Here is a 17,348-nt window from a genome sequence, read left to right on the forward strand (position 1 = left end):
CTTCTTTCTTTTTTTTTCTTTGACATATATATTCTATAAGTGTATGTGTTTTTAATTTACATGTAGTGTATAACTATTTTTTAATTTATTCATCAATTGAATTTATATTTAGTGAACTTAAGATATTTTTCCAAGGTCTTAAAGTAACCTGAATGTTTAAATTTTCATACAACCTTTAACAGTTTAATGATGTACACAATAATATAACCACAGATATTAATAATAATATAATATAGGTCTTTCCTTCCAAGAGCTTACTTATTTTTTATAACATCATTTGATGTCAAAATTATTTTTTCTTATTGATATTTGATGTCTTTCGTCATATATTAATTCTTACAAATATCTGGCTTATTTATTTGGCTTAATTATATGCAGAGGTATGACCCCATTTAAATTATTTAGGTTATATAAGTCTTATAAATATAATTTATACATATTTTAATGTTATACATATTTATAATGCTATACATATAAATATAGGGCTTTCCTCTTTTTCTGCTTAAGCTACCTTTGCCAATTTATAATTCTAGATATAGTCACAAAAAATATACCACTGGGATTTTGATAGGAATTGCATTAAACAAATAGAGATATCTCCCTATCTGAACATTCAGTTTTCCTCTCCAGGGATGCCGTGTGATTTTCCATTTATTGGAATTCTTGTATATTGCTAAGGAAGTTCTGAAGTTTTGCTCTTTTTGTTTGTTTTGGGGCCATACATTGTTGTGCTCAGGACTTACGCCTGGCTTTGTGCTCAGGGATCACTCCTGGAGGGAACTGGGGGACCATATGTGATGCTGGAGACTGCACCCCGGTTTCTAGTATGCAAGGGAAGTGCCCTTCCCACTGTACTATCTCTCTGGCTCAAAGTCATGAAGTTTCATATTTTTTTTTCACAGAGATTCTCAGGTTGTATTTATATTTTATGCACCTGCCACCACATCTGGGTTCTTCCTCTGATGTCTACAAACTCAACTTCTTAGCCATTGTAGTCTTGTGGAACTGAGAACTTGGTGAGGTTTGACCAAAAAACCCCACAGAAATCCATGACAAAACAGCCATAAAAAATGAAATATTCCTGGAAAAGTTACTGAATTGTTTACACAGTTATTTAGTGTTTGACTGAATTGCCAATTGACAATTTCGTTACTTGGAAAAATTTAAATTTCACTGATTTAAAACTGTTGCTTAAACCTGTTTAGCACAATTATCAATTTTCTTCTTTACACATGCCGGTCAACTCATCAGTCTCCCTTACCATTCAGGGCTTTCTCCCTGGACATGGTTGATTGCCTTTATGTCTATGCTTATGTTTTAATTTTTGCTTTTCTTTACCCCATTGCCTCTTCTCTCTTTTCTAGCCCTTCTCTTGGTTCCTTAGAAGAAATGTTTTTGGTTGATACCATCTGCATATATTATAGTTTGGAAAGTCATGCCACTTTTGTTTGTTTTAGGGTCACACCAGATTTTGCACTCAGGGATCACTCCTGAGGAGTTTGGGAGACCATCTGGGATAGTGGGGATCCAATCCAGGTTAACTGTGCAAGAAAAGTGCCCTACCCACTGTACTATCTCTCCGGTCCTGTCATACCACTTTAAAACAAAACTATTATTTTAAAACATCAACATTCAGTCTAAAAAAATAGGTGTAAGTAGAGTGTTTAAAATACACTTAAATGTTAAGACCTAGATTTACATATTATTCAATAATATGTTTTTCAATAACACAATCTTCATTAATAAGATACAAAACTGGGACATTGGTATGTTGAAACTTAATATAGATGCTTTATTGGCATTTAACATATGAAGTAGCAGAGTCTTTATGTTAAAGTGCAAATACTGAGAATCACTATATCACTGTCATGGATTTGCTCGAGTGGGCACCAGTAACATCTCCATTGTGAGACTTGTTGTTATTGTTTTTGGCATACCAAACATAAAAAGGAATTCTTTAAAGAACTATCCTTAAATAGATTAAGAATGTACAAAGTAAATTTCAAAACACCCTGTAACTGAAAAAGAAATAAACCTGAACTTAAATACATTAATTAGCTAGAATATTAGTATTAGATGTGCAATTTATCCGAATTCCTTAATCATTACTACCTAAGATATTTTATTACATGTATTACATTAACTACCCATCAAACACAAAGACAGGATGGGCTAGTATTAAGTTTGAGAAAACACAAACTACTCCCTTGATGCACTCATAAGACTAACCCTAGATGTACCCCTATGAAAACTTTTAGCAAAATTCATTTTGCTATTAAAGCTAATAGATGAAGACATTTTGTGAATGCATTTTAAAAAGCCCTATGAATGGGAAAAGTGAGTTTGGAACATTCCCAAACCACAGTCTGGGAAAACAAACTGAATTTTTAATTTTTTTTAATTGAATCACCGTGAGATACAAAGTTATAAGATTGCCTTGTGATTGGGTTTCAGTCCTACAATGTTCCATCACCCATCCGTTCACCACAAACTGGCTTTTTTTCTAGTCATAATCTTTCTCAAATTCTTAAAAAAACAAACAAACAAAAAAACACCCAAAGCCTCATACATGAATACAAATGCTTTCTCTGTAGAAAATGAAGTATTTTTTTATAGATTAGGCTACAATTCAGTCAGAGTTGGTCTATATTTGCAACAGCTAACAGCTCAACAGCAGTGTAATCTATACTGTTCCTGGAGCCACTGGCAGGGCACTTGAGTGTTTACCTGGGTTTACTGAAGTCTGAGAAGTACATCTCTGCCAAGAGGTGCCACTGGATGCCGCCGTTGTTGCTGTACTGAAGGAGGACGCCCTCCTCTCTGCTGTCAGGCTTGTTGCAGGCAGCGCTCTCTCCGCCTATCTGAATGTAGAACTGCACAAAGTCCACCCAAGAAGTATCCAGGTCCCAGCTCACCAACTGTCTTTTTCCGGCCTGTCCAATGGACAAAAAACAAAACAACACAAAACACAGTAATTCAGTCAGCTAGTTCTTTAAACATGTTCTTACCTTAGTTTCACGTTTCAGAGGAGCATCCTAGAACCAAATGAAGACGATTTTGTCCCCACTTATTGTTCAGAGGAACAAATTGCATCATTGAAATTCTCTGCTCCAGTGATGTGAACACTTCCGGGACACACCAATTTGTCTCTATGTCACTGACTTCAGTACTTGGTTACAAGCCCCTTGCTAACGGGACAGATGCTTATTATGGCAGAGTTTTCAATAGTCTTAAAAATAATGCAAAATGAAGTTTAGCTAAAATATTCTAACATTTGCTTTGTAAGTCTCCTCTAGGAAGATTAATGTAGAAGACCATATATTTTGAAATCAACTGGAGCTGGGCTTCAATCTTGGCCTATGATTAATACCATTCTCTGTCTGTGGGACCTTTCTGAGATTTGCTTTTTCTCAAAGTTCGGCTATAAGTAGTTACACCATTTTTTATAAGGTACTGGGCAATTAGGTGCAATAACATTGCTGAGTGTGAACTGTTCTAGAATGACAGGTCTTCAGGAAACTGCCTCTCCAGAGCTATGTCCTGACACTCTTCCCCACTGGAAATAAAGTGAAACAGATAGAAGAGAAACTCTGATTAAAAAAAAAAGGAAGTACTCATGGGATGGAGAGATAGTATAAGGGTTAAGGTACCGCCTTCCATGTGCTGACCCTGGTTTGATCTCTGGTACTCTTGTAGTCTTTGGAGCACTGATAGCGAGCCCTGAGCACAGAGCAGGGAGTAGTTCCTGAGTGCTTCTGGGAGTGGCTCCAGAATCCCAAAACCCAATATCCCCTTGCCCCATTACTACAGTCTCTCAAGCTTTTTTGTCTCTTGAACTAGCCCTCTGTCTCTTTCCTTTCCTCTATCTCTGAAATAGAACCTGGAAGAGATTATTTAATATATTTGTGCAACCTCTCTTATCTAAATATGTTAAAAATTTCCTTCAGTCCAGCAACTTTCTTCCTTTAGAATGTGCCCTGTGTGCCACAGTCCTGTTGTGAGGTACTAAATAGAAACTGACAACATTTGTCTTCATTTCTCTTCTGTGTAAGTGCTTATAGGTAGCAGGATTGAAAAGAGGTTGGCTTCCCAGCTTCTACGACCACAAGACACCCTGACAAAGCTAATACACGGATTACTCTGGATTGGAGAATTCCCAGAGATGTCAATTAGATTTCGGGAAGAAAAATGAGGATAGAATACACAGCATAGAGAAAAAATAACATTTACACTCACAATTTAAACCTTATTCTAATCTACTAATTTAATGAAGAAAGGGTTGCAGCCATTAGAAGTCACAGGGAAAATACTTGAGGCTAATTAAAAGGATACATTATTATTGACAGATCTAAAGCCAATTAAGAGATTCCAAAGTAGATGAGAGCATCTGTGAAACAGAAGAAATGGAAGAGCTTGACATAGGAAGTCAGTTCTGGTACAATTTAAGTATGCATTTAAGAAAATTGTAAAAATAATATGCTTTTTCAATGTGTTACAGTTTCTTAATTTTTCTTGTTGATCTGAGATATATTGAGTTACCTGAGTTAATCAGTTACCTGACCTAGAATTTTCATGCTCACGATCAATACAGGAAGAATAATTTTGAGAAGATAAACTACAGTACCTAGCTAGTTAATTCCAAGCCAGCAAACTTTAATGAAAACTTGGCATATGGAAATGAGCCAGAAGCATAAGGATTGAAGGTGTGGAGAACTATAAAACTCCAATTATCACAATTAGCTGAATGGAATGATTGGTCTATTGTGAAAATCACAGAGCAGTATTGTTTTACAGGAGACTGAGGTGTTCAGTCTACAGAGATTATGAAAGAGTTTGTTTTGTGGGAATTTTGCGAATGGTGGAAAACATCACACAAATACTTAGTTTGGCACTGAAGATGTTTTTCCTACAGAATAGCACAAATTATTTTCTTTTGTTCAGTGACCTGAAATGCTGACATTGTTTCAAAGGAAAAGAGAAAAAAAGAGGTGGTGTGTGTGTGTGTGTGTGTGTGTGTGTGTGTATGTTGGGGAGGAGGGTGTAGGGAAATGGCTCATGGCAAAGTTTTTGTCAGAATTTAGAGTTTTATGTAACATGTGCTTTGAATTTTTTCTATTGCACTACGATTAATGTATTTATGTATGCAAGAACAGACACACATCATAAGTAATGAGTGTATATACAGGAGTAATAAGTTTAAGGTTTCTACACACATTCATAGAGTATAGAAAATACCCTTTAATTTCCCACTCAATATTCTACTTAAATGAGTTCATCCTAAATTAAATAAGAAAACATTCTAGGTTAAATGGGGCATAGCTATTATAAAAAGTGTTTTTAACAACAAAAGCCTTTAAAATTTTTTTAAATTGATGTAACACTGGTTACCTAAGGTTGTGAGTGATGATGCTAATATGTTTTACAGGTACAATATCGCCACACCAACTGATACCCATAACCAATGGGCCAATAACCCTCCAACACTGTCCATCAGAACATTTCTTTCCATGTGGAATCTATAACTTTATAATTTCACCCCTTTAACATTTCATAATATGTCACTTTAAGCCTCTTATTAAAATCTTTAACCTTGAAGTAGTACTAGCAAAACAACTTTGTCATATTTATTTGAAATTTTTCATATTTCTTTCTCCTTTATAGCCTTTGGCTGGTTTTCAAGTTTCACTTAGTTATTCAATAATTTTTCAACAAGTAATTAATGTGTGCAAATTATACCAAGGACAACATCAGGAGTCACAAAAACACACATGAAAGGAGTTCACTGAGGTGTGGGATTGACAGTGATGACAAATGATGGCCACAGATCAAGCCCTAGTTCCTTTGGATTCCCATTTGGCCAAGTGACTATCAGTTTTCCAGTCTATGTAGCTTCAAGGATATTTACTGATATGTAAATGTCTGTCACCCAGGAAGTCTGAGTCAAACACCTTATCTAGAGCTAAGCTTAGTGAATAAGATTACCTATTTTTCTGGGTGCTATGAGAATAAAAATTTATCATAAGTATGGAATATAATGAGAGAGGAAGTTAAACAAAAAAAAAAGAAAAAAGAAGAGATAAGCATAGCTGGCCATAGAACCAGAAAGCTCATGGAAGCAGCAGATTTGAGTAGAATACTGAAAGGTTTAGGAGCAAAGACAGAGACACTGAAGGCAGTATTGACTGAGCAAAGACAAGAAAATGAGTAGAACTGGAAATGATTAGGAATCCTTCCTGGCTGGGTCATAGGTGTCATATTAGGGTGATACAAGCAGGATACCAGTACTAGAGGGCTCCATGAGGAGGTGAGATCGAATGCCAAGGGTAGAAGACATGTTTTCAGAACAATTAATCTAGGATGGTTTGAAAGATTCAGGACTCTTTCCTGGCAAAGGAGTGAGCTTAAGACTCTGAATAGACCAACCACGGAACACCAGGACACTGGGACAGCCAATCAGAAACCTTCCCCATCAGGCAGCATAGAAAGCTCTGTCACCACAACGCCACTCTGACAGCCGAACTGAAAGCAGAATTTGCAGTCATGAAAAAAGTGGCAGACGAGTGTCTGGTTCTAGATATCTCTGAAGTCAGTTCCATTTAATCTTCCCGGTGTCATGACTATGGGAAACATTTCCTCCTTTTAAATATTTCTTTCTTTTTTGAAGCCAGGCAGAAAACCTAGTGTTTCACACATGATTAGTATGTGCTCTAGCACTGAACTACACCCTTGGTCACTTCTCCTTTTCTCTTGTCTCTCAGAATTCAAAACAGATTTTATTGATACCAGAGAAAAAAAGCAAATATAGGATTCTCAGACACTCTGGCAAAAATTTAGGGAGACAACTAAATCGGAAGAAGGAAAGCATGATTTTACTGTTTATTTTTTATATAATTTTTATTTTCAAAATGCTGGTTTTTGAATTAGTGCCACAGCATATATATATATGGTAACATTCAATGATGGCCTGGAGCAATAGCACAGCAGTAGGGCGTTCGCCTTTCATGTAGCTGACCCATGTTTGACTCCCCCACCCCTCCCGGCAAGCTACCGAGAGTATCGAGCCTGCACAGCAGAGCCTGGCAAGCTACCCATGGTGTATTGGATAGGCCAAGAACAGTAACAATAAGTCTCACAATGAGAGACGTTACTGGTGCCCACTCAAGCAAATCAATGAGTAACGAGATGACAGTGACAGCATTCAATGATATAAAGTTTAAATTCAAAAACTTTTTTCTCAGAAAATATAACGGTCATAGTTAACGAATCTATTTCTATTTATCTATCCCTATTTCTTTTTCTTCTCTTTCTTTTGGAGAAAGGCCTCCCAAGCAGTGTTCAGTGTCCCCTTCTGCTAATTCTTAGCCACCTGGGCTGGGCAGACTGTCAAAGTGACAGCCTGAGGGTACAGAACTGCTCAGGTTCTGTGTAGTGCTCAATTACCCAAGTGCCCTGGTAGTAGTCAGAAATCTTTTTTTTTTTTGCTTTTTTTGGGTCACACCTGACGATGCACAGGGGTTACTCCTGGTTCTGCACTCAGTAATTACCCCTGGCAGTGCTCAGGGGACCATATGGGATGCTGGGAATTGAACCCAGGTCGGCTGTGTGCAAGGCAAATGCCCTACCCTTCGTGCTATCACTCCAGCCCCTAGTCAGAAGTCTTTAAGGCAACACCCAGCATGGTTCAGGGGAACATGCAGTTCTTAGGAATTGAGCTGGTATGAACCATGTGCAAGGCATGCACCTCAACCCCCATACATTCTACCCTTCTGGCCCTTATTCTGTATTATTTCCCTGCACTAGCTCACTTTATACTCCCAACATCCCACTTTAAAACTAAGAAAACAGAGATGCAGAGGGATGTTATGGCTTTGTAACTGTACCCATAAGGTATACAGTTTTGTAAACCAATATTACTTCAATAAAAATGATGCAAATGGGAGGCATAATATTCTAATTTAACAGAATTTCATAGACTATCCATATTGATGCAAAGTATACTGTCTACTTATTTTCTATTATCTCTAATAATGACCAGGGGATCTCTGGTGTCAATGCATAGGATATATCATTAAGAGGAATCCACCCCTGATTTTTGATCATTCTCTATCTTGTTTACTTGCTAATTCTTTGTTCTGCACCTGCATCAAAACAAAACCTGTACCTATTTTTGTATTTCCATAAATTAACTTGTCTTGGATTTCTGCCCAGATTCCACAATCCATCAGCCCTCTGTATCTGTATATCATGGGCACCTGTGTACTTGTGATGTGACACAGAGTGGGATAATTCCTTTTGTCTACAGATTGATGTCTACAGTTCAGGTTGGAAGAGAAGTAGTGTTAAGCACTTTACATTCTAGAAAGAAAAGAAAGACCATTTTGCATCTGTACTTTCTGAGCTCTGACTGCTATCTACTCAGTTACATATTGAAACAGCCACTGCCCCGTCACGTGTTGCGGCCATACCTTGCTGAAATAGAGAGATGATCCAGAAGAGATGACCCCACATCCTTGCTCTGGCTTGACAATTTCTCCACCAATCACTTCTTGCCAGTCAGACTCCCAACCATTTTGGTTCTCAAAATCTGACATGATGGTAGATGGAAGAGCAGCATCCGGATGGCATTCAGTACCTTGATATCCCTGGTCACATCTAGGAGAGAAGAGAGCTCAGTTCACTAGACCTAGACTCCCCTGTGAATGGTCTGCCCATACGCCCTGCAACAGTTCCTCTATCTCCTTTTTGCTCAGATCTTAACTGCCACGTTAGATTTTCCTCTACAATATCATCTCTATGTATGGTAGGACCAACCTTCAATTTTTTCTGTTCCACCCCTTCCCTCCAAAAAAGATACAACCAAACTGGATGGAATACACTTTTAAAGAAATAGTGCTGGAGTTGTAGCAACAGTAGAATGTCAGCCACCTTACATGTGGCTGACATGAGTTTGAGTTCTGGCATCCCACATGGTTCCCTGAGCACCACCTAGAGTAATTCCTGAGTGCAGAGTCAGGAGTAATCCTCAATACTACTGGTTGTTACCCCCCCAAAAATAAAAAAAAACAAAAACAATCAAAACAAAACAAAAAAATCAGAAGAAATAGTGCTATAACAGTATAACTGAGGCACAGAGGAACAATATAGGATATGGGTATGGATAGGAGGGATGGCAGGGCAGTAGAAGTTTCTTTTTTTTCTAAAATTTTTTATTAGAAAATCACTGTGATGTACAGTTACAAACATATGAACTTTTGTGTTTGTATTCCACTCATACAGTGATCATTTACCCATCCCTCCACCATTGCCCATTCACCTCCACCAATGATCGCAGAAACCCTCTCACCACCCCCACCCCACCCCCCACCACCACCCCACCCTGCCTCTGTGGCAGGGCATTCCCTTTTGTTCTCTCTCCTTTTGGGTGTTGTATTTTGCAACAGAGGTATTGAGTGGCTTTCATGTTCGGTCTATAGTCTACTTTTAGTTCGCATCTTCCAACCCAGAAGTTTCTTGTACCTATTAAAAAGTCAAGTGTATGAGCCAAAAAAGATAGTGCAGGGGATAAGGAGTTTGCCTTGCATGCAGCTGGCCCAGCTTTGGTCCCCAGTGCCACAATGGCCCTTGAGATCATCAGGAGTGATCCCTGAGCCCAGAAGCAAGAGTAATTCCTGAGCACCACCAGGTATGGCCCAGAAACCAATTGAACAAAAAAAAGTCACATGTAATGTCTGCTAACCAACATGTAACTCTAGTCACCCTTTACAGATCCTTTTCTGATTAAATCACACCCTTTTTAGAGTCTTTTAGCTGTCTGAGTGTGTTCCTATTTCATACTCATTAGCGATAATCACCATCTCACAGTGCTTACAACCTTAAGCTTCTGGCAAAATTCTGTAGGACCTTGTGCAGCAGCTGTTTGATGAGTGCTTTAAGACCATCAGGGGAAGTCACTGGAAACAATAGCAAATTGCTTTAAATGATCAAAGCGGATTTATTAGTAGGGTTAACTAATACATTTTGAAATTTAAACCTCGGAGCTCTGCTCTTGAGGTTAAGTTTTGAAGATCAGAATATATGATGTTCAGCTCTTTTAAATGTGAAAAAAAAAAACCTCTTCTTATAGCTAAGAAAGAATTGAAAAGAGGGATTCCTTTTTGGTTCGCTCATTATCTATCCATCTATCCCTGTCATGAAAGACAATGGCTGTTCAGTAAACACACAAGCCAAGAAGAGGAGAAGCAGAGACTCCACCCTGCCTTGATGTGTGCGTACCTGCACACTCCGTGGTCGCAGGAGCCGTGGCCAGAGCACATCCCGGGGCACTGCTGCCCAATGTAAATGCTGTCCAAAGCCCACTCGTCCTGGGCTGTGTAATAGCTCTGACTCCAGCGGAAGCGGGTGGCGCTGGACCTAGGAACAAAACACAATACTAAGAACGTTATGTGCACCATGTGAAGCAGAGATGCCAAAAGAATGTCAGAGTTCAAAATCATTCAGATAGCTCACTTTCTGGAACTTGCATCTAGCTGCCAAGTTTAGCTTAATTCCCACTTGATTTATTATGCAATTCAACAATTCTACCATGAAGGAAAGTTTACAGAGAAATCTGCCTATACTGTTCTTACCTCGATCTTAGTTTCATTTGAGACATTTTAAAGAAAAAAAATTCATCAAATTATTTGGTCAACAGAGATCTATTGTTAGAAAGGATAATAAAAAGTTAAAAATTATGTCAGTAGTCTCTCACAGATCAAAATGTCGAGGTGTTCAACTTAGGGTGATGTAACTTCTTATAATAAACACATCAGTAGTTTTGGGACTATTTCCAATCTAACTAGAAAACAAAAGTTTTATTTGGTGGAGTATCATTTTAGGGTTGAAGGGACATGCTACAATATTATAAGTAATAATATAGGGTATAAATGTCATTTATTGGGGAAACACATCCAATTATATTTAGGGCTTAGTCCTGGATCTTCAGGGATCACTCCTAGAAGTGCTCGGGGATGATTCCTGGTAGTGCTCAGAGCACCCTATATGTGATTCCAGGGATCAAACCAGGGTTGGCATGTCCAAGGAAAGTGCCAAGTGTCTTAACCCCTGTAACTATCTCTCTAACCCAAAGTTCCACTACTTTATTTATTTTTGCAACATCATTATGAATGAGTTTCATAGACAAGCTGAAATTAAGTGGACATAAAAAATTTAACATTTCAGGTATGGATGTTAACATTTCAGGTATGTTAGCATGAGGTAAGGGGTTGCCTTGCATGCAGCCAACTTTGGTTAGAACTGCTGGCATCACATATCCCTGAGCACCAACAGGGATCACTTCTGAGCCCAGAGGCACGAATAGCCCCTGAGCACTGCTATTGTAGCCTAATCTCCCCCAGCCCAAATTAAACAGTTCGTAACATAGAGAAACACTTGATATCTTGATTTACGTAAACTAAGTGTAACATTTAATAGTATATTTTGAGAGCAATTTCAAAAATATTTTCATTTATTACAAACCATTCTCTAGAAGTATACATTTTTAGCCTCCAGACTTTTCTAGGGATTCTTATATTAGATCTCTTCAAAGTGCAAACCAAACCAAGAGGATTTGCAGAATTAATGTGCATACACACTTCCATTGATTAAATCCTCCCCGAGCACACTATCTACAGCTACACTTGATCTTAACAGCTCTGAATGATCCATTAAAGTCTACTGCATCAATTACCCACATATTAAATACTCCCTAAGTACATAGCAGACTGTTAAAATCCAGACTAAGCCTTTATTGTTTATTTTATCAATGATCTGTGGCTAATAGGTTACATTTTCATTCCTAGTAGGATAATTTCAGGATTAACGGAGGTACATTCAATAGATATAGGTTATTGCATTATCTGTGCTCATCATGGGACATACAATGGAACAGATGTATCTTTTCTATGTATGGCATGAGTTTTTATTTATCACCGAACAGTCATTACAATTCTGTTGTTTGTTTTGGGGCCACATCAGGCAGCGCTGGGCTTACTCCTGGGTCTGTGCTCAGGGATCACTCCTGGTGGGGCATAGGGGACATGTGGTACTAGGGACAGAACCTAGGTTGGCCACATGCCAGACAAGTGTCCTGCCCACTGAATCATCACTCAGGACTATGCTATTACAATTTTCACAGCTCCACTAACATTTTTTAGGATAGTCTACTATACCAGTAAGTATATTGTCTTATTACATATAGTCCTACAAAAAAAGAAGTCAGTCCTGCACCACTGTCATTAAAAAGAGAGTAAATCATACTTTTTAAAAGACTGATTATAATCTGGGACCAGAGAAATAGTATGGTATGTATTTCTGACCTGCGTTTGATTCCTGAGCAGAACACAGGGCCAGGAGCAAGCCCTGAGTATCTTTGGGTGTGGCCAAAGCAAAACAGAAAAGATTGATTATCATCTGAGCCCAGTCTAGGGGCAGGTGATTAGGCCATGAATTATTTGGGGGACAAGGATTTTTTTGTTCCAATAGTCTATAAGGAATAGAATAAAGTAGGTGTACCAAAAAAGTCTACTGGAAATGAATCAATAAGAGGATGGACAGGCTAGAAAAGGCCAGCCAGTTTCTGACATCTGTGGGTAATAGAGTGAAGAATGTGCCAGGAGTCAGGGGATTTGACCCCAGGACTCTGGCTCTGCAATTTATCAGCGGTGTGACCTTTAGTGAGAAATCGAATCCTTCAGGGCTTTTAGTTCCTTACCTCTCAAATAAAGGGATTGGGCTAACTGATTGCTAAGATTTCTTTTAGCTCTCAAATTTAATGATTACTCTGGTGGTTTGTTGACTGAAGTTTCTTTTCTTTAGAGCCATGCCTAGACAAAAGTCACGGCATACATTATTTTGGTATTTCAAACATCAAAACGGAGTTGGAGGGTTTCAGAATCTTGCCCTCTATTTCCTAGTTCATTTATGCTTCGAGAGAGTAACATGTAAAACCCTTTGGATTCCTTATTTTCTAAGTTAATTCTTAGGCACATCCCATGAACTTCCCCCCCCAAAATATTTCTTTATTCCACTTAAAAATTACAGCCTGTAGTTTAATGTGCTGATGTTAATTAACAGAAAAGAAAATAAGAAGGGGTTGAATATTGGCTTTGTTTTAGTGAGAAAAAAAATGACTGTGTGAGAGGTTTCTAGCTTGTTTGTCATAGGTGAGAACACAAGGTGTGATGGTGCTGATTTGCAGCTGAATCACTGCTAAATACAACTCTCAATACAAGTATCTCTTTTGCTGATGCTCTCCTTCCCTCCCTCCCCCCCCCTTCTTCCTCTTTCTGTCTCTCCTCACGCCTAAGTATTCTTGGATGGAGAAATTTCATGCAGTTTGCACTGAGTAATAAGTGAGATTACAGTTGTGTGGATCATGAAGTTGACTTGTATTTAAAAACACAAACTTTATAGGTCCCCAAAGTAAAAAAACAGTTTTCTCTATTTGATTTCTTTTCCCATATAAACTTCTAGACTGAAATAAAATAGCACTGAGTCATCTCTTGATAGTTCAATAACCTGAGGATCAAGGTAAATGAAGGCTGACTAAATTGTGTTTTCCACCTTCAGAGTTACTGTAATTACTTTTACCCAATTATTCTGAAACTCCTTCAGTCATTAGGTGTTGATTTGTTTATAAAATCGGTAACTGACAGCTGTTCGGGCCTCATTAGGCCCTGTTCTTATGTAAATGTCTTTCATAAAAACAAAATTAATTTTCATTGGGTAACAAATGTTCAGTTCATAACAATATAATTTTTCTGATCAGGTGTATGTATATATACTCCATATTTTCATTTTAGGTTTTCCTATGTAGCACATTTTCCCCAGGTGAACAGGTCTTTTATAATGCAGGGACCACATTTGTTTGATTGTGTTAATTTATTGTTACATATGCTTGAATCTGAAAACAGTAGAACAAAGATTTGTCGAGTGGAATAATGCTTCAAACTAGACTACACTCCCGATCTCCTACTCCTTAAGAAAAACATACTACTTGCAAAAGTTTGAAAGGAATATAAGTAAAGTTATGATGAATGCTAAAAATAAAACAAGCACTTTATTTTTACCACTAAGATTTTATGTAATATAGATCCAAAAAGAATTACAGCACCAAGTTAATGACTGTTTTTTCAAACAGAGCAGCAATGCTCAGTTTAAATATTACTCAGCAGTAATGTTAAAACAAATACCCTATTAAGCTGCTTTTGTTTTGTTTTTTTAATATTTTTACTCTGCAAGGGCTTTGAAGAAAATTTGGAAAATCAGAAATAAATTATTTACTTAGACGTTACTTAAAAGCAAATGGTCAGGGGAAATAATCACATGTGCTTTTTTTCTGTTTGTAAGAAGAAAGACCATTCAACAAAACATTTCCTTTAGGTCACTGAGGCACATTGAATTAAAATTTTCTTGTAACCCCATGAATTTAATGAATATTACAACTATGTGGCAGATAGTAGGTTTAAGGATCATTATATTTCCTCTTAGGTGTCTACCACTGATGAGAATTGACCTTTATCGAGTAATAAAATGTTCAACCCCTTGCTACTTTTTTTCCCCCTTTAAACATTTTTTTTAATTAAAGAACTGTGATTTACAAAGTTATTGATAGTTGAGTCTTAGACATATATTATTTCAATAACAATCCCAACTCTGGTACTTCTTTAAGCCAAGAAATAATAACAATGCCACATAAAATTGAAGTAGAAAACAAGACCCATTTTTTTTTTCTGATAAAGACAAAAATTTTTAGATCTCTCCTAACTGCAACAAATAAGATTAACAGTTTAAAATGTTTCTGGGGGCAAAAAGGATCTATAATACAAAAATCAATATCAATATCATCTCTTATAGTTATGATTTTGAAATTGTACCTCACATGTCAACAAATAAACATCAATTTTTAAAATAGTGAGAATTATGTACTTAATGGGATATACTGAAAAATAAACCACAGTAGTTTTGCACCAAAAATGAACAGCATTTCAGTTGCCTAAGATGTTGTTTTTCAGTAATCTTTACAGACATGCTTGCAATACAAGTAAAATTAAATAAAACTCTTGATTATATTCTCATCAGTAGACATTTAAAAAAAAGTAGGTTACTAGAGAAAGTAGCAACTTGTTATACAAAACATTAACAGAGGATCCAGGAAATGGCTCACAGTTGGATATAAAAGAATCTGTGAAAATCAAACTTTTAGCATTTTATTCCAACTGACAAGATGATGAATCCATAAAAACAATCAAGAAAGCATTCTTACATAATGTGGTAATTCAGTATTTAACCAAATGAGGTATACTTGTAATTCTAGATATTCTAACCAATTGATTCTGTGTCGAATCTTTTCCACAAAATAATCTGAGAAAGGTCTACTTAATGATTTTTTTTCTCTTTGCAAAAGAGGTCTGGGAAGGAAATTACAGCAGGAAAAATGTAATTGTTGTTTCTTGATGCTTTTTCTACTATACCAAATCATAGAATCTCATCATTCCAGAACTAGAATTTAGATGTTAATAATCTAATTAAATCTTTTCATTCTACTCATAAGAAAGAAGTCTTAAAGAAGCTGTTAATGGTTAACCCATGTGGTTAATTAATTACTGGTAGAGATACATTGAGAACACAAGCTTTCTGATCTTTCTAATCTAAAGGTGTATCTTTGGTCAACTTATCCTCTCCCTGTGCTTGAAATCAGTGTTTCTCAACTGTTTTCCTACCACAGTTCCTGTACAACATTCTTTCCTGTGACCACCCCTTGCCCCCATCTGTATCTTACATGTTGATCCACTAGTCTCATGCCATGGCCCCCCATTTTTGCACCTTTCACCTCTGGCCCCATGGACATCCTGTGGGGTCCATGGATATGTCTGCTTTGGGGAGCAACCATACCTTAATATTACTGAGCTCTTTATCCTAAACTTCCCAGTTTTTCATTCTTTCATTCTTTGTTGATTGGACCACACCTGGCAGTGTTCATGTCTTAACTCCTGGTTCTGTGCTCAGTAATCACTCCTGGCAGTGCTTAAATGACTACATGTGGTGTACAGGATTAAATCTGAGTTGGACTCAGCATGCAAGGCAAGTGCCTTACCCATGTACTATCTCTCTGATCCCTCGAGTTTCTGATTCTTAAGTCTAGTGATTTTAAGCCTAATCCAGTGGTGCTCAGGGCTTACTCCTGGCTCTGTGCTCAGGGATCACTCCTGGTGGTACCCAGGGGAATTTCTGCTTGAACAGCATATCAAACCACATTACAGGAATAAAACTTTAATTTGCCACCTCAGTCCATAACCCTGAGTCCTTCCACTCTCAGCATTACTACCACTTAACCTGTTTCCCAGATCTATAATTTAGAAACGTTTGTTTTTACCAAAGTGCCCCCCCAAATACTCTGGGCTGATAGAATGCTGAATCTGAAAAATATATTTTACAACTAATGGCTTGTGCCATGTCTTCTTTAATCATATTCCAAGCATCTTTGCCACCAATATCTATTTGCCTGTGAACTCTAGACCGGTTTCTATGTTTCCTTCTTTTACAGTCTATCCTTCATGACCTGCTCACTGTATCACATGTTTAACTTTCCCCTTGTTTTTGAGACCTCTATTTTCTGGGAGATGATTGCTATTGTTATTGAATGAAGGTGAATAGAGAAAAAGAGTGTACACTAAGGTTTAGAAATGAAAAGGAGGGCTAGAAAGCAAACTTCTTTATAGTCCAGAATGTCTTGCCATGAGAGTTTTTAGATTCTTGTGTGTTTTTTAGATTCCCTTTGGGGTGTCGAACCTAAAGGAACCAGCTCATTGAATTTGAACCTAAGATGAAAAGTTGTGGTAAAAACAAAGGTCAGAAAAAGCAAGTACTGGGGTTGGAGAGATAGTACAGTGAGGAGGGTGCTTGTATTGCACATGACTGAACCTTGGTTAGATTCCCGGTATCCCATATAGTCTCTGAACACTGCCAGGAGTAATTCCTGAGTGCAGACCCAGGAATAACCCAAAGAACATTGCCAGGTGTGGCCCTAGCCCCTCACCTCCACCAAAAAAAGTACGTATAGGTCATAAAACATTAAATTTTCTTCAGCTAAAAGTTATCTATAATCACTAAAGTTTCTTTTATCATGGTTTATTTTTCCTCAATACCTGGGGGTGCTTGGGTGCTATTCCAAGTTCTGTGCTTGGGGGTTGCTTCTGATTGTGCTCAGGGTGGTGCCAGGACCAAACATGGGCCTTCTGCATGCAAAGCACATGTTGTTTTTCTAGCCCTCTACTCCCTACCCCATGCTCTGACCACATATCCTTAGTATA

The 17,348-nt window shown here is 37.6% G+C and overlaps 1 protein-coding gene across 3 annotated transcripts in view; it reads right to left on the reverse strand.

The window, feature by feature from the left end:
• Positions 1–17,348, reverse strand: part of RELN (reelin) — a 530,126-nt gene that overhangs the window by 133,174 nt on the left and 379,604 nt on the right. For all 3 annotated transcript variants that reach the window (XM_055133703.1, XM_055133707.1, XM_055133712.1), the window contains exons 23-25: positions 10,273–10,410; positions 8,466–8,652; positions 2,728–2,933 (exon numbers count right to left, since the gene is read on the reverse strand). In XM_055133703.1, the coding sequence (XP_054989678.1) occupies positions 2,728–2,933; positions 8,466–8,652; positions 10,273–10,410 (531 nt within the window). The remainder of the gene's footprint in view (positions 1–2,727; positions 2,934–8,465; positions 8,653–10,272; positions 10,411–17,348) is intronic.

The sequence above is a fragment of the Sorex araneus genome, chromosome 1 (assembly GCF_027595985.1).
Source record: "Sorex araneus isolate mSorAra2 chromosome 1, mSorAra2.pri, whole genome shotgun sequence".
Lineage (NCBI taxonomy): Eukaryota > Metazoa > Chordata > Mammalia > Eulipotyphla > Soricidae > Sorex > Sorex araneus.